This window comes from Polyodon spathula, chromosome 5 (assembly GCF_017654505.1).
Source record: "Polyodon spathula isolate WHYD16114869_AA chromosome 5, ASM1765450v1, whole genome shotgun sequence".
Classification (NCBI taxonomy): Eukaryota; Metazoa; Chordata; class Actinopteri; order Acipenseriformes; family Polyodontidae; genus Polyodon; species Polyodon spathula.
Window position 1 is genome coordinate 26,181,246 of NC_054538.1, and position 23,806 is coordinate 26,205,051.

General features: G+C 34.3%; 1 protein-coding gene across 1 annotated transcript in view; it reads left to right on the forward strand.

Annotated features, from left to right (window-relative positions):
* The window catches only part of LOC121316386 (CUB and sushi domain-containing protein 1-like), a 590,542-nt gene that overhangs the window by 528,220 nt on the left and 38,516 nt on the right, over positions 1-23,806 (forward strand). Inside the window, exons 44-54 of the mRNA XM_041251464.1 lie at positions 1,711-1,920; positions 6,244-6,432; positions 7,464-7,641; positions 12,351-12,496; positions 12,662-12,742; positions 13,103-13,216; positions 14,692-14,880; positions 14,979-15,125; positions 15,447-15,458; positions 17,796-17,981; positions 23,307-23,492. Coding sequence (XP_041107398.1) covers positions 1,711-1,920; positions 6,244-6,432; positions 7,464-7,641; positions 12,351-12,496; positions 12,662-12,742; positions 13,103-13,216; positions 14,692-14,880; positions 14,979-15,125; positions 15,447-15,458; positions 17,796-17,981; positions 23,307-23,492 — 1,638 coding nt within the window. The remainder of the gene's footprint in view (positions 1-1,710; positions 1,921-6,243; positions 6,433-7,463; positions 7,642-12,350; positions 12,497-12,661; positions 12,743-13,102; positions 13,217-14,691; positions 14,881-14,978; positions 15,126-15,446; positions 15,459-17,795; positions 17,982-23,306; positions 23,493-23,806) is intronic.

Here is a 23,806-nt window from a genome sequence, read left to right on the forward strand (position 1 = left end):
TTGTGTTGTGTCATGATGTTGGGCAGTAATATTTTACTTTAAAATGTAATGAATAAACCAAGAATTACAAGAAGTATAACAAATCAAATACAGAAAAACTGCACGTTAATTGGCAGTGTTCAATCCAATATCTATAGATCAATTTTATTTTTCTAATTAATTCATTTTTGGTTTATTGTTGCAGTTTAAGTTATTGTAATTGAAACTTCTTACGTCAGCTTTAGGTGGAAGAATATTTTAAAAAATTAATTTTTTGTTAATTAAAAAATGATTTTCCTTTTTTTTTTCCATTTTATAAGCGCAATAAGGCACAACAGGGTGTGTGATATACTCTAATATCACCACGCCCCGGGTGCGTTGCAAGACACGTTACAGTATAATAACATGATAAAAACATTGAGATAATACCCCAAAATAATCTTGATATTTTTTAATATAGTAGCCAGCATAAATATAGTATTAAACCTGATTTGCATGACTAAAAACCACTACATAAACAGGTGGTTTCAGAAGTTTTACCAACATCTGTGAAATTTAGTCCTGTGTGAGCCATCCATTTCTATTTTTCCCAGATCATTTTCTCTAAGATCCTCTGATTATTTTACAGGACATCGGGACCTTCTGTAAAATTTCAAACTTATGTGTCCTGTGTCTTTTTACTCCTGTGTGAATCAATCATGTCAGTGTTATGTTACAATTGTCAGCATTTCCGGGGTATTCAGCTCAAAGCAATACCAGCCTTTGAAAATAAACCATATAATATAATATTAAAATTGGTATGATCTGTCTTGAGATCCTACAGTTCAATGAAACACAAAAATTGGGACTGGGCGAAAAAATAAAACATAATTGGCGACTCTTAAAGAAATGCTTTTAATGGTGCATTTCAAGATATGTATGGAAATACATATCACACAAAGGACAAATGATTATTCTAGCCTTTGGAAACGAAGGTACAATGAAATTAGTCATTTAAACCTGGTTCATTGCTTACAAATCATGCACATTTTCTACTTCTTTGACCACAACTTTGCATTTCATTTTGAATTAACCGACTTGCGTTGATGAAAACGAATCCACGTCTGGTTACATGACGTCCTATGCTTTTTACCAACTGAGGACACCCTGAATTGGTATTGCTTTAAATACAATACTTTATTATCGGTTCAGCAACTCAGTGTGGTATGTTTTTTTTTTTTTATGCCTGATATAGTAAGTCAAACAACACACTGATAAGGTGCATGCGCTCTGTAATGCAATGTCAGCTAACGAATGCCACTATATAACTAACAGAAGTCAAAACAAAGATCTTATCATTTCTTTTCAAGGTGTATTGGATGTTATTTCAATCCCTTTCCCTTTCACTTTACTGCAATCATTACTCACAACGATTACCTATGCATGATTCTTCACACATGGATTGACTCCCAATAGGGGACCACAGTGTTGTGAAGTACAAATGAGGAAGTAAAAAGTTTCCTAGAAACTAACATTTTTTTTTTTTTTTTAATGATACAGTACTGCTAATACAGCTTGTGCCATCATTACTGGTTCATTTGATGCATTTATTTGCACACAGTATATCAAATAATTAATTTTAACCTGGTGTGACATTTGACCAATAATTTGAAACACACAGTAACTGAATACAAGAAAAACATCTACTGTAATAACTAATGTTTGAATTTCTTGTGTTTTACCTTTTGGTAGGTGCACATTTACAGTTCCTGAACTTCTCTTCAGAAGCCAATCATGATTTTTTGGAAATACACAAAGGACCACATCATACTAGTTCCTTAATTGGCCAGTTTAGTGGTACAGAAATCCCACCATCCATACTTAGCACAACACATGAAACTGTGGTTCATTTCTACAGTGATCATTCGGACAACAGGCAAGGATTTAAACTGAAATACCAAGGTAAGGGAATAAGAATCATGTGTTCTTCTATAGTACTATATATTACATTGTTGGTTGGCCATGGTTATAAGGCTTTCGCAATATAACTACAGTTTCAATAAAGCTGTTTATGTATGTTATATGAGGATTGCATGGCTTGTGCTACTTCTTTGTTCATTGGCACTGCCACTGCCTGGTAATTCCACAATTGAAAGATAATCTTTTTGCAAACACCAGCAGTCAACCAGCAAACAATATGATTCACAAATTGGTAGAAAGAAAAACTAAATACAGCTGTTTGATTTTTTCCCCCCCATTTTCCTGTTTGTGTGTGTATATATATATATACTGATCTTACCTGGACCCCGCCAACAAATCATTGCAGTAATCAATCATAGACTAGAAAAAAGGCATGGACCAGCTTTTCGGATTCTACTTATAGATAAGAGGGTTCATTTTAATAAAAAAAATGTAATCCTGAAGGCATTTTCCACCGAGGTTGAATTATTGACCCTCTTATTCACATCACTAAAGATAAGATTTGTGATAAAGAATGTTTAAGATCTGCTTAGATCACTAAAGTAACTTAATTTGCTGATGTTTTCAAGCTACTAGAGGGAAACAGACAAACAGGACATGGCAAAAAGCATGTATAAATCCTACTATTACTCTCGACCTAATGACTGAAGTCATAGCTCCAGCTATCTATATCGCTCAGTCTGAAACTAAACTAGTTGAGTGACACCCAAAGCTCCACCAAAAACAGAAAGCAACCCCCTGGAATAAATGTAACAATTTAGCCTAATTGTGATCCAACTAACAATTTCAGCAGAGGAAGACATCTCTCTGCAAATGGCTTGAAACTAGTGCCCAAGATACAGGGACCAGTGTAGATAATTATCCCTTAAATTAGTCATGTAGTGCTATAGTGGCTACCCATCTAGGATTCCTATAGACTTATTTATTACACATAATTTATTTTCAAATTGAATTTTATTTCTTTGGTCAACTCTGTTGTTAGACTACTCTAACAACAAAGGCTTGTTTTGTCTAGTTCTCTGAATAGTTTGGTCTTCAGATAATATTATAAACCATTTTATTGACAACAGGCCAACAATAGAACCCAGAGGGAGTCCAAAGGGGATTTAATTAGAGGGAGTTCAGAATCTGAATCAACTGAGCTACAGTACTTTATCAAAACACCCAAATGCAATCAATACTGATCCAGCAGTTGATAGTTTCAAAGGCTGCACTGGGTGTAAAATAAGAATAAGAATGGACAATATCATAGAAATTATACACAGAATACTAACTACTCAGGGAAGATCTGTCCTGGTACGGTTAAAAATTAGATCACAAACTGAAAACAAGCCTAGCTGAACTAGATTCAATTGCATATTTACTTTTGGGAGTTCACACAGTAATTGGTTTGTCTAATATTTATGATGTTGTTAGCCCCACAAATTGTGAGGCAAACGTACTCATTATATTTTATGTTTAGGGTTTTAATCCGTTTATGTCGAATGCAAGTACTGAAAGTAAAAAAATACAATTCTTATTTTAGAGGGATCAAAGGTTTTTTTCTATAATGAGAGAGGCCTGTTTTTTAAAGCAAGGATTTTAAACTCCAGTTGCATTATGCATTGTTTTACCATCACAAAATAGCTAGCCATTCATTTTAGAAAGCATATGGCTGAAGCTTTTGCCTGCATCTGGTCTAATGTACTGCAGTTCTTAGATGTATAATTCTAATAAGTCATAGCCATGCCCTACTGAGGCCAAGATTAACTAATACCAAGATTATCCGTATATATATATATATATATATATATATATATATATATAATATATATTAATATATATATATATAGCGTACATGTAAAACCTTTTGCAGCTCATACTATTGTAGAGTAAAAATAGATTACCCCTCATATTAAAGGTTAGGTGGGTGTTTGTTAGCAGGTGATTCAATATACAACACTGCACCAATTACTTTTTATTATTATTATTATTATCTATTCACTAAGATGAGCCATTTGCTACAACCCCAAGGAATTACACGTGTTAATTAATGAATGGTCAGTTACCCTTCCAGAACATGTTAAACACCTTGCCAACTCATCACATCAAATTGTTATGGCCAGGATTGACAAACTCCATATAACTAAGGGCCATATTGTAATGTGATGTTTGCTCTGTGGTAACAAAACATTTTTACTATCCATTTATTTATTTGTTTCATTTTTTTTTTTTTTTTTTGTGTGGGGGGGGTACTTTGATAAATATTAAACACTGGTGGTAAAACAAAAACAAACACACAATATAGTAATCATAAACAATATTAAGTTATGACAGGTGTTACCTTATTATTGGGGTAACACTTTAGTTTAGGGATCCAATATAAGCCATTATAAACTGTCTATAAATATGTTAATTATGCCATTACCAATTATAGGAAATAATACGATTATTATTACACACTTTTGTCATTGTTTCTTTGCGTTATTGTTTATAATCGTTTATAACTGATATAGTCTGTCTTTTCAGGTCTGTTTGTTTTTCTAAGCCTGTATGTCTGTTTGTCTTTTATATGTCTGTCTCACCAGTTGTATGGGGTTGCTTTGTTTTTGCATTACAGTTATTATACACTTTTGCCATTGTTTTGTTTTTGTTATTGTTCATAACCACTTCTAACGGATCCCCAAACCAGTGTTACCATTATTGCCACCTCCCTCTTGTGTTTGCTACAAAGCCTTTATTGTTTACTGATAGGGATGAGCATCATCAAGACCACATTGCCTTTATTTATCTATCAAGAAGAGACTAGTTTGAAAAGCAAGATCTCAATTCAATTACATTCCTGAAGGCATTTTGTTTTTTAAATCATTAGTTTTACTATATTTATATTTTTTTTACTTTATGTTTGAAGAGATGCAATCATACTTTCTCATTGCAGCACTTTAATATATTTCACAGAATAAATAATTATAGCCTTTTAAATCCCTGTGTTTTCCACTATATTTTGAAATATCAATACAAATATGATTTGTTCTGTAGACTATAAAATACTATGTTAGTGTAATTGATCTACAGGGTAAATTTCATATTTCCTTTATGTCATAAAACAGTTTCATAATGTAGAAACATCAAACATAATTCTCAAGAATAATGCTACTGAACTCTCTATGGACATTGAGTTAATAGAGATATTTATAAAAATAAATTAGTCTCTACTACACCAGTAACAGATCCCATTTCTTTATCTGGCTGGTATTGCCTTAAAACTGTGGAAAATTAAGCCCTTTGAATATGTCCCTGTGATTCTTGTGTTACCACAATCTTCTTTTTTTTTTTTTTTTTTTTTTTGTTTTTTTTTTTTTTTTTTTTTTTTTTTTTTTTTTTTTTTTTTTTTTTTTTTTTTTTTTTTTTTTTTTTTTTTTTTTTTTTTTTTTTTGTTTTTTTTTTTTTTTTTTTTTTGTTTTTTTTTTTTTTTTTTTTTTTTTTTGTTTTTTTTTTTTTTTTTTTTTTTTTTTTTTTTTTTTTTTTTTTTTTTTTATTTTTATTTTTTTTTCTGTGAAAATTGCTTTTAGATTAAATACACTTGAGTTATTTATTTTATTCAGGTGTTACTGATGTTTCTCTCATAGTGGTAAATCCCTGGACAGGTAGTAAAAATATAACAATAAAATAAAGATTTACTTTCTGTTCAATTCTACACTAAGTCAGTATCATTTAAACTACTACAGGCACTGAATGAAGTATATTACAACGCATTTAAAGATTTTAAATAGCTATATATATATATATATTAGTATAAGCAATATGTTTCACTTTATTATATATTAACATCAATATGTGATAACATCAAAAGGAAAATAGTATTAAGTAATATGTATTTTTATTTATTTTTTTCCCAGTGGGGACAGGGTAACACCTGGTCCTGTTTCGTGACAATATGTATAATACAATTATGTTGTAGTTTTACAGACACCAATTAGCACTACTCTTGGACTACCTTACTTAAAGTAAAATTATTTAGTAAAATTAGGGGTATGTGAAATCATCCATTAATGTAATTGCTGTATAAACATAATGTACCAGTTACCCTCCAAACCATACATGTGATAAAAACATGTTAATTCATTAACAACTCAGTTGGCTATAAAGTAACAAAAGTTGTGCTCTGTATGGCTCTGCTTTACATTAAGCCATTGTTAAGATACAGTAAGATAGACAAACACCACTGTACCCAGTTTAAATAAATAAAAGGTGAGCTTTGATTCTGCTATAGGTATTATTTAATTGATTGTTTTGGTTTGTGATTGTTTTGGTTTTATTTTTCAGCATATGAATTGCAAAATTGCCCAAATCCTCACCCATTTCCAAATGGATACATCATCAACAATGATTTTAATGTGGGACAGTCAATATCCTTTGAGTGTTACCTGGGATATGTGCTTATCGGACATCCAGTTCTCACCTGTCAGCATGGAATCAACCGGAACTGGAATTATCCTTTTCCAAGATGTGAAGGTAAATAATATTGATTGATTAATACTGAGATTGCACTGGCAGCAGGAACTGGCCTGGGCAATTGTTCAGCTAAGTCATGTAGGACAGAGGAAGATATACTTCTTGTCTTGTTTAGATTGAATATTTGAGTAAGTTTGGATTCAAATACCATCACCGTGAACATGGCTCCATGGTAACCCTATACAGTTTTTTGTTATGCCTATATCATTCTCAGGATACAATTTGTATTTGAGGTAGGGTGTTTAATATTTACTAAAAAAAACAACATGCCTACGCTGTTTAGATGTTAGAATGCAATCTGGGCTTGGTCTCCTAAGACTTGTCAGCCTGTTTGTGATGTGGGACAGTTCAGAGAACCATGAAACTTTTATAGAATTTAAAGTAGAATTCTTTAAAATCTGACTATTAATGTTCTTCCAAAATTGTTTTCATATTTTTAGTTATTAATTCATGTATGTATTGCCTCAAATGAAGAAACATGTAAGATTATATTTAACTGGGATATCTGATTTAAATACATTGACTGGCTAAAAAACTACATAATGATCTTAGTGGGTAGAATGTAGCTCTGAGGGTTTCTGTAACTTGAATTCATGTCACACATTTGTTGCTGGTCAGAATATATTGCACATGTATTGGACTCAATCTGTGATGACCTGCTTGTCACTGGATTTGCACTCCCTGGTGGGGATTTTCTGCAATTATTGCCATTGCACGTGGGAGGATGTCTTGATAGACACATTGGTGACATGGTGTGTCATGTGACCACACATATTTGCATACATTGCAGACTAGTGGATTTTCCAAATTATCTTACATTCTTACATTATTTTGGCATGTCAGTTTAGACATGCTGTATTTCTCTCCCCAGGATGAAATGATCCCCAAACCTCATTCCGATTGAGAATGACATATCCTGTAATGTACAGTACTGTAAGTCACAGGTTATCACAGCTGTCAAATGCAAGCAAAGTATGTTGTTCACTTATATATAAATATGAATGTATATTTTATTTTGTTTTCTTTTTTAGCTCCTTGTGGTTATAACATATCAGCTCAGAATGGCACCATTTATTCACCTGGATTTCCAAATGAGTATCCACACTCCATGGATTGTATTTGGAAAATTACTGTATCTCATGGTCATGGGATATACATCAACTTCACTTTGCTCCAAACTGAACCTGTCAATGATTACATTGCTGTATGGTAGGGCCAATTCACAGTTACCCAAGCCTAATTATTATTGATGGTATTAATGATGATAAAAACGTTATCTTTATCTGTAAATGCTCAGTCTGAAGAGTACTAATTGTGTGCGCTACTGCATAGGCACTGATTATTACAAAAAAAATTGAAAAAAGACATAATAAGAATTTATAATGACAAAAAAAAAATACTCTATTCCGTAATATTTCATTGTGAAAAGAGATTTCCATGCTAAAGACATGTAATTGTGATAATTGATTTCCACTTACACACACACGTCTGAGCTCTGGAAAGATAGTGTTTGTACAGCTATGGCCAAAAGTTTTGCATCACCCTAGAATGATGTGATTTTGCTTTATAAAACCTGCTGAAAAATGTTATGTTAACATATTAAATTACTTACTGCTTTGTAGTTTTCAATATACTTAACAAAAAACTGACACAAATGGAAAATTGTGACATTTCAAAATCTAACATGAAAACACACTTCACAAATCTTGACACGTGTTACTAAATTAGAAGTAATCAAAAGGTGACAATTAGAAGTGGTAATGAGTAGATTTAAGTTATGTAATCTTAGCAGATGGGACATTATGACCCTGGGCAGGTGGCTTAGCACTAGTTAAGTATTACTGATCAGTTATCGTTTGATTGATATGTGCTCCGCTGTGGAAAGCAGCAGATACAGCTGGCTGCATTTGGAAAGGTTGTTTCGTTTTTAATCCTCTCCTCCTGGGATCATTCTTCTGGATTTTGATCTTGGAGTTCCACCTCCTGCTTGGTAAGTTGACTACACCACCTCGGCCAGTGCGAATTCATTTTATTGATGTATTTTTAGTGTTTGTTTATTTTAAATATAATTTAAAGCTGTACCTCCTTTTATTGTATTTAGGATGTGCATTTGTGTTTGGATTCTTGCCAACTGGAGGTACTGTTTTTATAGATATGTATTTGTTTTCTTTTGTATAAACAGTGGCTGGGACTAATTTGTAATCATTGTCTTTTTGTGTTTGCAGAGTTTGGAGCGCCAGCCACTGTTTCTTTTACCATTATTTTATTTTATTTATTTTTTTTATGTATTGCTTTTTGACAGTTTTGTATATTGTTTAGATTATCTCTGTGTTTTGATTTTGTTTTTTTGTTGTTTGAGTGTGTGTGCTCTTGTAAACTGATTGCTTGTTAGCACTTCTAAATAATTCTTGTTGAGAATAACCCTACCAAATCTATTGGAATATGGTTTTGTTTATTCTGTAGTTGTAGAGCAGTGAAGCTGTTTTCATCTGGCTGCATTACCAATTGGGATAAATTGGCACTTAAATTGAGTTTGTATGCAAGTTATAAATTATTTGGTAGTCATGGTATTAGTTTACAGAATTGTAGTTTGGTTTGCTTTGGATTTGATTAGTTTTGAGTTGTGTTTACTTTGTATGTTCACTTTGTTTCTGTTGTGTTTGCTAATCTCTTTCTGTATTTTAAAAAAGTTTACCCGATCAGCGTCTGATTGGAGGGGGTTCCCAGCTGCGCTATAGTTTACAATCTCGACAGTATTTAATGAGCATAAATACACTTGTTACCTAGTAAAGAAGATTCTGTCTGACATTATATTCATTTTTGTTTGGTTTGTTAATAAAAACGCTGTTTTTATTGCACTACTGTCTCTGGTATATCCTTCATTTATTTGAGAGTGATCCGAAGGTTTCATTCTCTCTTTCAGCCTCTTACATTCTCATGATTTATATATATATATATATATATATATATATATATATATATATATATATATATATATATATATATATATATATATAATAGCAAGTTCATGCAACTTCAGAGCAAGTCATGGGAAGAGCCATGCCTCCTCAGAAACACTCTCAGCCATCATTGCACTTCATAAGGAAGGTTTAGGCAGTTGTCAGATAGCCAACAGAGGTTACACCATCAAAGCACAGTACCTAGAAATATATTAAGACTGGAAGCTGTAAAGCTGCCCCAAGGTCTGGACGACCAAAAGTCAGCACTGATCGCCAGGATTGGCAACTATGCTGTTGAAGTTTGAGGGACAGGACAGCCAGTTGTGTCTACTTACTTCGGCAGTGGAAAAAGGAGTGAAGGTGTCTCTTGGAGAATGGTGTGGTGTCAGGGCGGCCAGGTAAGAAGCCCCTTCTGAGCAAGAAAAACATCAGAGATACCTGCACTTTTGTCACACATACAAAGACTGGATCAAAGTAATTTTGTCTGATGAGTTCCCCCTCAGCTGTTTTGGAAACTGAGGTGTATTAAGTTTGAAGGCAAAAAGGAGAATGATACCAGCAAGAGTATACCGTCCCAACGACAAAGCATCTGGAATCTGTCTACATCTGGGGATGCTTTTCTGCCAAAGGCATAGGATCCCTACATGTTTACCCAAGGGGACAGCTATGAACAAGGACTGGAACCTGAAAACACTCCAAGACCTCAGCGTCTCTACATTTCAGATTAATTTTCCCAAAGGTGACATCTACTTTCAAGATAACGGAGCCCCTTGCCTTGGAGCCAAACAAGTGAAGAAATGGTTAGAAGACAAAAGTATCACACCACTTAAATTTTGGCCTGGAAATTCGACAGATCTCACGCCTATTGAGAACGTTTGGGGTCTGAAAGCACAGGAAATCAGGAAAAGTCAACCATGCAACCGAAAGTAACTGGAATCAAACGGAAAGGCTGCATGGAGGAATTTAAAAGATACTTGACCCTTCAGTGCCTCAGTGAGTCCATGCCTGAGAGGATTACCGAAGTCTTTAAACACAATGGAATACACTGCAAGTACTACTATTATGGCTTCCTGTAGACTTTTGCAGTATCATTTTGTAGTTTCTTTGATTACATGATGTTAAATAAAATATATATATATATATATATATATATATATATATATATATATATATATATATATATATATTTATATTTTTTTTTTTTTTTTAATTGTCTCAAGCATACCATTCTAGGTGATGCTAAACTTTTGGTCATAGCTGTATATACCAGTAACAGTTCATCTGATAAACAGTACTGACTCTTCAAATCAGTTATCTTAAATACATCAGGGGACAGAGTAATATAGTATGTAGAATTTCTTAATTTAAGTGATTTTTTTTATTTTTTTCTTAGTTGTTGCCAATTATTTTTGTTATTTTTCCCAATTTTGAAATGCCCAATTATTATTTAGTCTGAGCTCAATGCTACTACCCCCACGCTGACTCGGGAGCGGTGAAGATGAACACACGCTGTCCTCCTAAGCATGTGTCCTCAGCCGACCGCTTCTTTACACACTGCGGATTCACCATGCAGCCACCCAGGAGCTACAGCGTCGGAGGACAACGCAACTCCTGGGCAGCTAACAGGCAAGACCGCAGACGCCCGGCCAGAGTACAGGGGTCAATAGTGCGTGGTGAGCCGAGGACACCCTGGCCGACCTAAACACCAACCGCCCTCCCGCCGTTGTTCATCCAACTGAGCGCCACCTTCTGGGAACTCTCGTCAACTGTCGGCTGTTGAAAAGTTGAATTTTTAACTTACTTTCCATGAAGGATACAGTTTTAAAAAAATAGTACAATTATTTTACCAGCTGTAAAGCTTACAAATTCAGCATGAATGATATTCTGCTCTGCAAATAAATAAAATAGAACTGATAATGCAAGTAAAGTAATTATATATCAAGTAGATAATCACATTTCTGTTATGTTAAATTAACACCATAAATTAAATATGGCATTTTGACTGTGCAGATGTTTGATATGATGTGCTTGACTAAAACTTTTGATTTGTATCTAATAGTGTGTCTTTCATTTTAATATTGATGGTGTTTAAAAAGTACGGGCGGTTGTAGGTCTGAGTATAATCGCGGCGGTTCTAGTGTTGAAGTAGTCCATAAATGTACAGTGTGTGTATGTTTGTGTGTGTTGGGGGGTGTCTGTTTTGTAGGGCCTTTCTGCTGGAGATTACATGATATTAAGTTAGAAAAGCAGGATCTTGACAGCTGAAACCTTGAGCCACAAGCACTATTTCTGCTCCGGTTGGTTTTTACAGCTATTTTTATCGTGAGAAAGCGACTGACCCTGCCCTTAAAGTCAAGCTGCCGAAAGGATGTTTTTTTGCCGTTTCACGATTTATTCGCACGATGTCCCACAGTCATGATTGTAGAGTCGATTTTTAAGTGCATATAAACCAAGCCTTAAATATATTATGAGCCTTCTGACCTCAAAATGCAATCAAATTTTGTTCAAGCTTCTCGATTTGATTGCAAACAGCACAGACATTACAAATATGCATACAACGTGTTCAAAACCTTTTCATCACAAGCTTGTTATATTAAAATAATATTTTACATGGCATAAATAGCTGCAATATATTCTATTAAACTTCAATGCAGTGTCAGTCACATTTATTTATTTATTGGTTTTTTGTTGACAACGTCTGTTGCAGTAACGTCATATTATATATATATATAATATATATATATTATATATCTTTAGTGATACTATCAGTTACGTTCAATGCAAATCACAGGTCAGCTCTAAATGTAATTTAATCTTCTTAAACAACATTACTTAAGAATAATTAACTGCTGTTATGAAGACTTACCATGACACCAGCAAGAAAATTTGATTGTTTTTTATTTTTTATTATTTATTCATTTTTAGCTAGTGCATTTTTTTTCTATTTCTTCCCCCCAGGGATGGTCCTGGTGAGAACTATGCACAGCTTGGAGTGTTTAGTGGGAATACAGCCCTTCAATCAGCTTACAGCTCCTTCAGTCAGGTTCTTATCAAGTTTCACAGTGACTTCTCAACGGGTGGATTTTTTGTCCTCAATTTTCACGGTTAGTTTGTCTCATCAGTTATTCATAATGACTGCAAAGTCTTGTTATTAAACTCTCACAAACACTAAATGTGCACCCTCTTTAAATTGCTTTTATGTAAGGTGTCAAAGTCCCACTTTATAGCAATATTAATGTTATAATATGTAAAAATATTTTCTTTATTAGCCTATCGTCTGACTAAGTGCCAGCCCCCTCCAGTTGTTGCACAATCGGAAATATTAAAAGAGGATGAAGATTATGAAATAGGTAAAGATCAGCAAGAATATTATTATTATTATTATTATTATTATTATTATTATTATTATTATTATTATTATTATTATTATTTTGTAGCTGTTAGGATCTGAACGTATGGCTTTCCATTAGAAGTAACAACAAGATATTTTGAAGTGAGAGCAAAGTTTTCACATCATTAAACTTATAGTACAAAATGTAGGTACAAATAGTATCAGTTAAATTGTTGTTCTTTTACATTAGTTTTATAAAAACAAAACTGTTTTATTTCTTTCAGAAAAATTGGATCAAACTTTGAATTTAACAAAAGGGATTCAATTAATTACAAATGCAAATATAACTATGTGAAGTAAAGTGTGTTTTTCCTTTTAGGAGAGGTTGTGCAGTACAAATGCCCTCTGGGGTTTACTCTGGTGGGCAGTGATCAGCTCACCTGTAAGCTTAATACATACCTACAGTTTGAAGGTACACTGCCTTCCTGTGAAGGTAAGTAAACAATGCAGTAATATTTAACAATCAATTTGGGGTAAATGTTTTAGTAATACCAGTTGAAGCGTATCTAAAATATGATCACACAAGTATAATGTATGGAAAACAAAGCATGCTTAAATCTATATTTAACAGCTAAATTAATTGCATCTGAGGGCTGTTTCCCAAAAGCTACTTTAACCTAACCAACATTGTCAGAGAACAAGAACAACTTTTGCAAACTGCAGTGTTCCCAAACTTCTAAGTGTCTCTAGATGCTCGTGAACTTCTACTTGAGGTCATCGAGTGGTCTGGGGAGAAGTCATGAGATGTTTGTGGAGGTTATACCATGAAACCATTGTGAAAAAATGCATACACACATATGCTACCGGCAGTTATTTATGCTACTGTCATCTTTGCACTATGGTCATTTTCTTTTTTTTTTTTTTTTTAAACAAGCATAGAATCATTCATTTTTACCCCATAAATCAGCAATTACTTTCAGATGACTTATAAATGTTCCCCAATTACATTCTTAAGTAATAGCAATCAAACGATGCTCTTCAGGATCCCTGAACTGGTTTAATTCTCACAAGGGCTTTTGAAAAACGCACATCAAGACCCATCTGAAGCACCTTCACAAGTACTACTGTTATTTGGAACAGTGGGATTGCCCCTGTCAGTTTGTCATTATATTTGAGTGAAAGCCAAAATGAGAGTTTAGTCAACTATGAAACACTTATTCAATTCTATAGCTCACAACACTTGTATAACTATGAAGTAAGCACTTTTTTTCTTATTATTATTGTGGTGGTATTTTAAAATGTGTTATTCATAAGTAATTGATGTTCAGGTATGGGTTAAGTATGAAATTATGTTTACTTCATTGGATTTTAATAGTAAATCATACACATGTCCATAGAGTATGTAATAACATAATAACATTTGAGTTGCTCCACCAGCATTTCACAGGTGACAGGTTTAATTAAAGTCTTCTATATTTATTTGTTGACTTAATTACCCTGTAAAATTAAGTTAGTTACTCTACTATTTTCTGGCCTTATTTACTCCCAAGAAAAAGTTAATTACTTGCTCCCTCTTTTAAAGATAACAGACTGAATTTCAAAATAGAACAATTTCACAAACATTTCAGATTTGTAATTTTAATATTAATCAAAAAACAACACTGTAGATAACAAATCTGATTGAGTTTCTGAACTATTGCCATTTGTGTTTCTTAAGTATTTTTGTTAAGCCTTACACTCGTGGCTGAAACATGATCCAAACTGAGATATTGTGCAGATGTTTTTGAGCTGTATAAACAAATTTAGTTTGACTATCGAGGTACTGTATACTCATAACATACAATTACCTGTTCAATGGTTTTGGAATGGTACAGTAGGGTGTATTGTAGACTGTATCATGGATGAGAATACAACATGTCATAGATAAAAAAAAAAAAAATACTGCAACTTGTTTTTTGTAATTTTTAGCTCAGTGTCCTGCAAGTGAAGTCCGTACTGAATCCTCTGGTGTGATCCTCAGTCCAGGGTATCCAGGCCAGTATCCAAACTCCCAGACCTGTTCGTGGATGGTTAAAGTGGAGTTCGGCTATAACATCTCAATTTATGTGGAAATGTTTACGAGTGAAAAACAGTTTGACGAACTGGAAATATTTGATGGTAATTATACCGTTTAATACAATCTAAAGTTGTAAAACAGATTTTACTTGATGTAATCAAAAGTAGTTTTGAACTTTGATATTTTTTTTACCTTATAGGGCCTACAGGCCAAAGCCCTTTATTGGTTGCTCTAAGTGGAAACCACACTGGACAGCTGAATTTTACAAGCAAAACCAACGTGCTGTATCTCCGGTGGTCAACCGATCACGCAACAAACAAGAAAGGATTCAAAATACGATACTCAGGTTAGTGAAACAAATCCATTCTCTCTGAATTAATGCAATATAGCTTGTTTACTGTATGTGTTTGGCAACACATTTTCTACCAGGAATTGTGTAAGAACATTAAAAAAGGTAGCTGTCTCTGAATTCAATATGGCATTATAGTACAGGGAAAAGCACAATTGCTTGGGGATATGGTGCTTAGGGACGGTTTACAAAAGGCAGTTGTTCTATTCTATTGTATATGGTTCATAACCATACAATAGCCATAGACAAAATTACAGATTTATAAAGGGAACAGTTTTTAGTCATCTAATCTACTTTGGGTGTTTAACCATGAAATAGCCATATACAGAAGTACATTCTTTTAACAGGGACAGTTTTTACACACCTATTTTTGGATGTTTAAACGTAATTCTGTCTATGGCTATCACATGGTTATAAAACACCTATAATGCTGTATTAACACTCTATAACATAGTTATTAAACAGATATTATACATGTGTAAAATATTTATAAAACCTTAATAAGCAGCACCTTAATATAAAGGATTACTCATATTTTTTTTAATCTTTAGCGGTGCTAAGCTAAAAGTACTGCAGTAGAAGCTACAGTTCTGAGGAATTTCATTGCAATTTTCATATTTATTTTTACGTCTGATTGTTTTTGTCCTTGCTCTTGCAGCTAAATAAGGCCCATTAAGTTTCCCTGAAGTCAAATAAATGTACTGATAGGTAAATTCTTGTACTTCCATGAGATGTATACTTCTAAAAGATTCGCTTCAGGTTTACCTGGCTGATCAGACTACACAGTCAAACCTGGGGCAACATAACATACTCATTTACCATGATCGAAGCCCAATGGACTACAATGCTCCCTCGCTATAAGGCTCTCGATTATAACGCGCCTGGATAAAATGCTCCTACAGCTTGTCCCCCCTTTCCCTATACTAGTGATTCGTGCTATATTTCTACAGTAAATACAGGACTGCTGTTGTTCAAACTGTAAACAACTTCTCAGTCTAACTTCTGTTTCTGTCTTTTCCTTTTGATACAGTTTTTAACTGAAGAAAAGCTGCCTTGGCATTTTATAACACAGATATCTTATTCAGCATTTGTTTTATAACTAAATAAATATTAGGCCAATTACGTGGCTATCTTTCCTAATGTATATATTTTTTTTTCTGCGAGAGCAACTGCGGTTTTCTTCGGGAAACAAGACGCTTCAGCCACTCTCTGGCAGCCGAACCCATTCTCTCTTCCCCTCGCCCGGCCCGCTCTCCTTCTTGTACTTGGTTTGCTTGTCTGTCGCTTCAATCTGAACTCCCGACCGCCATTTAGCCAGGCTATTTATAGTTTAAAAACTGCTAATTAAAATGATCCACAAGTGGGAATCCCCCACCCCCCCTTTTGTTTTTGTAAAAAATATAGTGTTGATTAGATGGTGCTTTATGCATGGTTAATTCATGGAAAGTTACATTTTGCTTCACTATATGTGCATTATAGAAAGGGAGTTATTTTATTTTGTATTTTAGTGAGATGGGTGTTGTTATGTGTCCCACGGCGATCCACCCCCCCCGCGTTTATAACTCTCTTCGGTTGTACCGCTTATAGTGTGTGTCCCCACGAGACCCACGTTATAGCAAGGAAGCACTGTATTAAAAAATAATAACGTGAATGTACCAATCATTAAAATAAAATCTACGTGGCTACCGGTAGAATGGTTTATACAGATCAAGCATGTTAAACATGGACAAATAAGTTTAAATATTTTTCAAGGCATTTCACGATAACTAATTGAAAAGCTTTAAAATGTATATATTCATTCCACTTTGTAACTGTGATAATATTTCAGGTTTGTCAGCTGTTATGTGGTAGTGAGAAAGAATGCTCAAACTGTTTAAATTAGTTGAAACATATTCTTGGGCTGATCATTCTTTGGCTTGGATATAACATTTCATTTATAACATTGATTATGCCCTTGGCAGTGCTTTGCTCTAATTATTATTATTATTATTATTATTATTATTATTATTATTGTAATTTTTTCTCACTGTGAACATGACATCTGTGTTTTTTGTGATTCCAGATTTGTGATCATAGATTAACTGTAATAGCAACATAATCAATTTATGAATACTAATATTGATACATTTTGTTAGTTTTAAAGGAAATTGGATTTACTAGGACGATTGATAAGTCTTTTTATGAATGGAATTCTCTATGACTTGTATCGTGTAACAAAAACCTGGAGCACTCTATAAAGGTGTATGGAAGGTCATCAAGGATATAAATAGGTTTTGTTCATCATGTTCCACTCAATACATTATTTATGGAGGGTAGATTAGATTACCCATGTTCTCTTTTCACTTGATTAACTTCATCTACAGCCAAACTTGCCCTCTGATGCTGGTATAGCTGTTGGCCATGACTATCTTAGAAGGTGCATGTTTTCCTACTGAAGGGAAATCTAGTTTTTTTTTTTTTTTTTTTTTTAACCTATTGCCTTTGTTTAAACCCTGCTACAATACTTAAAAGAATGTCATGATATCACATAGATAACCCATCATTACAAAACTAACATGCTGCCATGGGTGTAAAGCTTTGTTTGCTCCAAGTCTTACTTGCACTGTTTTGTTTTGAAAGGAGATAATAGTTTATTTTGTATTTAAATATTTTTGTCTTACAATTTAGCTGCATATTGTAGCTTGAAAATTCCAAGGAATGGTGGAGTCTTTAACAAGACAGGTGGTCAGCTTGGCAGCAAGGTTTTCTATTCCTGTAACCCCGGATACAGGATGATTGGTCACAGTAATGCAACTTGCAAACGCCACCAAAATGGATTATATGATTGGGATTCTGCTGTCCCATTCTGTCAAGGTAACAGTTTTCTATTTATTTTCTTTGTGGTAAAAGTCATGTAAGGCTTTTTTTTTTTTTTCTCAAATAGCTTTCTTGTAGCTGAATACTGAGTTATTCGAATCTATCACCATCTATCGGTTTACATTATACAATAAATGCTGACAACTATTTACTGATCTAGATTTGACCACTTTTAACAGCAATATTATTGACAATATTACCAGCAATTGTGTGTACATTTATCATGGTGCTGTCCAGTTGCAGCTGTTTAATTATTCTATTGAGAAGTACTGATAAGAAAACTAGAAAAACAGTGGATAGAGTGTTGACATTTTTATGGTGAAATTTGATTAAATATTGGAAGTTACAGCTTCTTTAAAGTTGCATTATTTTTTTTGGTTTTAGGTTAATTCAAGGTTAAACACTCACAAACATTAAAGAATGCACAATTTAGATTAAAGACAGCCACTGTATATTTTAGCACAGACTGCAATCTAGCTGATACACTGTGTTAAAGTCTATACAGAGGTAAGCCTCAAACATACAATAAATATGAGAGGTGTAAGTGCATATGCAGAAAAATATATTGAATATGCATTTTATTGTGACAATGGTGTTATTTAGGGGGCAGGGCTCAATTACACAGTGTAACTATTATTTTTTTTTTTTTTGGTTCCTGGGTAGTAAGTGTTATTTCCTAATTGCTTATGCCTCAAAAGTATAGAAAATGGCTATTATTCCCCACAAACTTTGCTTTTGTGACCAGGACAGTGATATTTTGAAATTTACCTATTTTCCAGAACATTCCAAATAGATTCAGTGCTGAGTAAACTTGGAGTAACTTCTAGAACTTTCTAGAAATTTCCAATAATATAAATAGTGCCTCAAAAGTATAGAAAATGGCTATTATTCCCCACAAACTTTGCTTTTGTGACCAGGACAGTGATATTTTGAAATTTACCTATTTTCCAGAACATTCCAAATAGATTCAGTGCTGAGTAAACTTGGAGTAACTTCTAGAACTTTCTAGAAATTTCCAATAATATAAATAGTGCCTCAAAAGTATAGAAAATGGCTATTATTCCCCACAAACTTTGCTTTTGTGACCAGGACAGTGATATTTTGAAATTTACCTATTTTCCAGAACATTCCAAATAGATTCAGTGCTGAGTAAACTTGGAGTAACTTCTAGAACTTTCTAGAAATTTCCAATAATATAAATAGTGCCTCAAAAGTATAGAAAATGGCTATTATTCCCCACAAACTTTGCTTTTGTGACCAGGACAGTGATATTTTGAAATTTACCTATTTTCCATAACATTCCAAATAGATTCAGTGCTGAGTAAACTTGGAGTAACTTCTAGAACTTTCTACAAATTTCCAGTAATATAAATAGTAGTATAAATACAGGGGCCTTAAGCCCACCAGTTCAGTTTAGTTCCAGCTGCCTAAGTGGATACATATCTGCATTTTTCTGAGATGGCATCAAGAGGCTGCAAGCATCCGGCAGACGCATTTTGCTATGTCTGCAGCCAATTTATCAAGAGAAGAGCGAAAAAGTACTCCGTGGAAGCATCTGCTAAGATGTGTGAGGCCTACAAGGCATATTTTGGCATGCCTGTCGGGGATCAAGACAAACCCTGGGCACCTCATTTCACCTGCGAGCACTGCAAAAAAACTCTGAAAGGTAAGATGAACAATTGTTGCTTGGAATTTTATGTTATAAAATTTGTTAAAATTTTTAAAATTTTAAAAGTTTTTAATTTTAAAATGTTTTACAATTTTCAATGTTATTGAAAAAATATATCATATATGAAAAATGTTGTGAGAATCTCTTACACATTAGTCATGGGTGAAATAAATGTATTTTTGTAGGATGGTACAGAGGGGAAAAGAGAGCCATGAAGTTCGCTATCCCAATAATATGGCAGGAACCCACTGACCACTCAAGCAACTGCTACTTCTGCATGGTGGACCCTTCCAAACGTCGGACTGGCAAGAATGCACCTGCTATCACGTATCCGGACCTTCCTTCATCCATCGCCCAGGTGCCACACTGCCATGAGCTCCCCGTACCCACTCCTCCGGAGAGAGAGCAGCCGCCTATAGAAGAGAGCAGCAAGTCAGAGAGCGAGGAAGACGTTGTAGATCCAGATGACAATTTCAGAGGTGGAGCTGAGGAGAGAAACCCATACTAACCCAACCAAAAAGACCTCAATGACTTGATTAGAGATCTTGGTCTCACCAAGTCCAATGCCAAGCTTTTGACGTCTAGGCTCAAGCAGTGGAACTTGTTGGATGAAAGTGTGCAAGTCGCAGATCAGAGGCAGCGTCACCAACCTTTTTCCAGCTTCTTCAGCCGTCAAGATGGGCTCTGCTTCTGCCACAATGTGACCAGTCTGTTCGAGGCAATCGGAATTGCCTGTAACCTGAATCAGTGGTGCCTCTTCATTGACAGCTCATCCAGGAGCCTCAAAGCCGTGCTGCTCCATAATGGCAACAAGTACCCATCTCTTCCCCTGGCTCACTCGGTGCACCTCAAAGAGGATTACAACAACATCAAGACCTTGCTGGACGCCTTGAAGTATGATGAGTACAGCTGGGAGGTCATAGGAGACTTCAAAATGGTGGCATTCCTGATTTACCAAGTTTCCCTGCTATCTTTACCTTTGGGACAGCAGGGACACCAAGGCGCATTACCACAGGCGGGACTGGCCACAGCAGACCGAGTTCTCTGTGGGGAGAAACAACATCAAGTGGGAGCCACTGGTGGACCCCCGGAAGGTGCTGATGCCACCACTGCACATCAAATTGGGCCTTATGAAACAATTTGTCAGAGCTCTAGATAAGAGTTGGCAGCCTTCAAGTACCTTCAAGACTTCTTCCCTAAGCTGTCTGAGGCAAAGGTCAAAGCCGGTGTCTTCGTCGGACCACAGATAAAGAAGATCCTGGAGTGCGATGAATTCCCCAAGAAGCTCACTAGTAAAGAGAAAGCGGCTTGGAACAGCTTTGTCGCAGTGGTTCGGGGCTTCCTGGGCAATCACAAGGCCGAAAACAATGTGGAGCTGGTTGAGACTCTGGTGAAGAACTACGGCACAATGGGCTGTAGGATGTCCCTCAAAGTCCATATCCTTGATGCTCATCTTGATAAATTCAAGGAGAACATGGGAGCGTACTTGGAGGAGCAAGGCGAGCACTTCCACCAGGATATACTGGACTTTGAACGCCGCTACCAAGGACAGTATAACGAGAACATGATGGGAGACTACATTTGGGGGCTGATTTGTGAAAGTGATTTACAGTATAATCTTAAATCTCGAAAAACTACTCGCTTCTAAATCTTCTGTAGTCATTTTTGTATTACTTTTGTATAAATACATGTTAATTTGGATTCATATGTTGTTTTTTTCTGACTTTATGTGAATGAAAAGACACAAATTCACCCATTTTCTCATTGGAAATAGATCAATTTCAAAATATCACTGTCCTGGTCACAAAAGCAAAGTTTGTGGGGAATAAAAGCCATTTTCTATGCTTTTGAGGCATAAGCAATTAGGAAATAACACTTACTACCCAGGAACAAAAATTGTGTTACATAGTGTTATTTTTTCTTCCTCAATTCCCTTTTTTTATTAACGCTGAAGATTACAGTCAATGATTTAAATGTACATTTATTTTTCTTTTAATATATAGAATTACAAAACAAACCTTTTTGTCCATTCTTATAGTACTTCGCCTGTGTTAGATTTTCTTTCTCCTAACCTGGCTATACAAAAAGAACACAAATCAAAAGTTGTACAGGTACAGTAATAATTAAATGTTGAACTGCAAGCATCAGCAGATGTTATTCCTCAGTTAACCACCAATTTCCCTGCCATCTCTAGACCTCACTCTCCAGTGTAATAGACCCTCTCTTGCTATATGGACCAATGGAAATGCATTGCATTACTGATAATATGCAGCTTCTCATTGGCTCCTTCTGCATTCAACCTGATCTTTACTCCATTATGAAAACCACTCAATTCTACCACTGTTCTTGAAACAATACAGGATGATCTGCAATTCATTCTAATCATGCTGTGGGCAGAACACATAATTATACATAATTACTTCAAAATAAATAAGAAAAAAAGATTGTGTTCTATACTTTGTTTTAATTAAGAAAAGTTGGAAAACACAGACTGTTTTTTTTTTCTTAGTTTAGTCTTCACTATAAAAGAAAACATCTAATAATAATGTGCTATATTTTTTTGGTTATAACTAAAGTTCATTTTGCTTTGAATTATGAATAAGTTACTGATGTAAACTACACTGTCTTATTTATTCACATATTTTCACATGATGAGTCAATTTAGATACTGTTATAGTTTTACATGAAAATAAACCTCATATAAAACTTGATTATTACCTCCCCCAAGCTAGTTCAAGAGTAATTTGTTTCCTAAATTGAATAATCTAGATGTACATATGTTACACATTCTTCCTGCTGTACAGATACATCACTATAATTTGTTTTGCTAGCCCACTGACACGTGATTGACTTTTGAAGAGTGTTGGGGTCAATTGAATTGACCTCTACATTCCACAGTTTCAAATTAAACTAGAACCAAACCAAGTAATTATACTTACTATAAAGACAAATACAAGACACTCACACATTCTGCTAGAATTGTTTTTCACAAAGTCTCATTATTTTATTGATTTAAATGATGGCAGTATTTATAATCTGTCACTGTTAAGATCAATTGAATAGACGCCTCTATCTTGAGAACTATCCATCCACTTTCTTAGGAGATGCTGATCATGTAGTCTATGTTTACTTAGGTTTGCATTGTTATTGTTGATTGAATGCTGTATAGTTTCAGTGAATAGAAGGTTTTGTCTTTTGAAATGATTTCTGAAACAGGGTCATGTGCAATGTCTATCTATATGATGTCAGTCAAACGATTTATACATGGGGTCTATGAAGAAAGATGAAGAACAAAAATTGCTCAGTAGTATATGATTTGCTAAATATTGGCATTGTAGGCCACTGTTAAAACTAAATGATTTGAAATTGTAATATTTAGTCAGACAATTACAGACTTGGATGTGACTGTCACTTTTCATTGTCAGAGCACTGTATATATAATACAGCTTTATCCTTGCATCAAAATGTTGCAAAGTGCACCTACTCCATTATCCTAATTGTGACGTAGGCTTGTTTTCTCTTCTTTTTTCAAAACAAATGAAGCAAACTTAGCACCCACATATCCCTATTATTATTATTATTATTATTATTATTATTATTATTATTATTATTATTATTATTATTATTATTATTATTTATGTTTTTCTTTGCAGCTATATCTTGTGGTATTCCTGAACCACCAGGGAATGGAACATTCTATAGCAATCAATACACTCTGGGCAGTAAAATTCAGTATCAGTGTAATGAAGGCTACAGATTGGAAATAAGTAGTGCAGCCACAACAGTGTGCCAAGAAGATGGTACATGGACTAACAAAGGAATACCACCACTGTGTAAACGTAAGTGTTTAAAACATTATTATTACTTAGAATTCTAAGATGTGTACTTTAAATAATGAAAATGCTTATTGTGTTCACAAAAATGTAACCAAACACCTATGTAATATAATTTAAGGTCTCTCAAGAACTCTTGAATCCCTGCCAACCACCACTAAAACACATGTAAACACCACTTTATTTACAGGCAGGGATCTGCCCTACCATACTTGGAAATGCACTCAGATCTTGATTATCTCTTGCTTCTGGCAAGGCAGGTAGAAAAAATATCTAGATGAAAAAATATATAAACTGTCCTACAACACTGGGGAACAAAT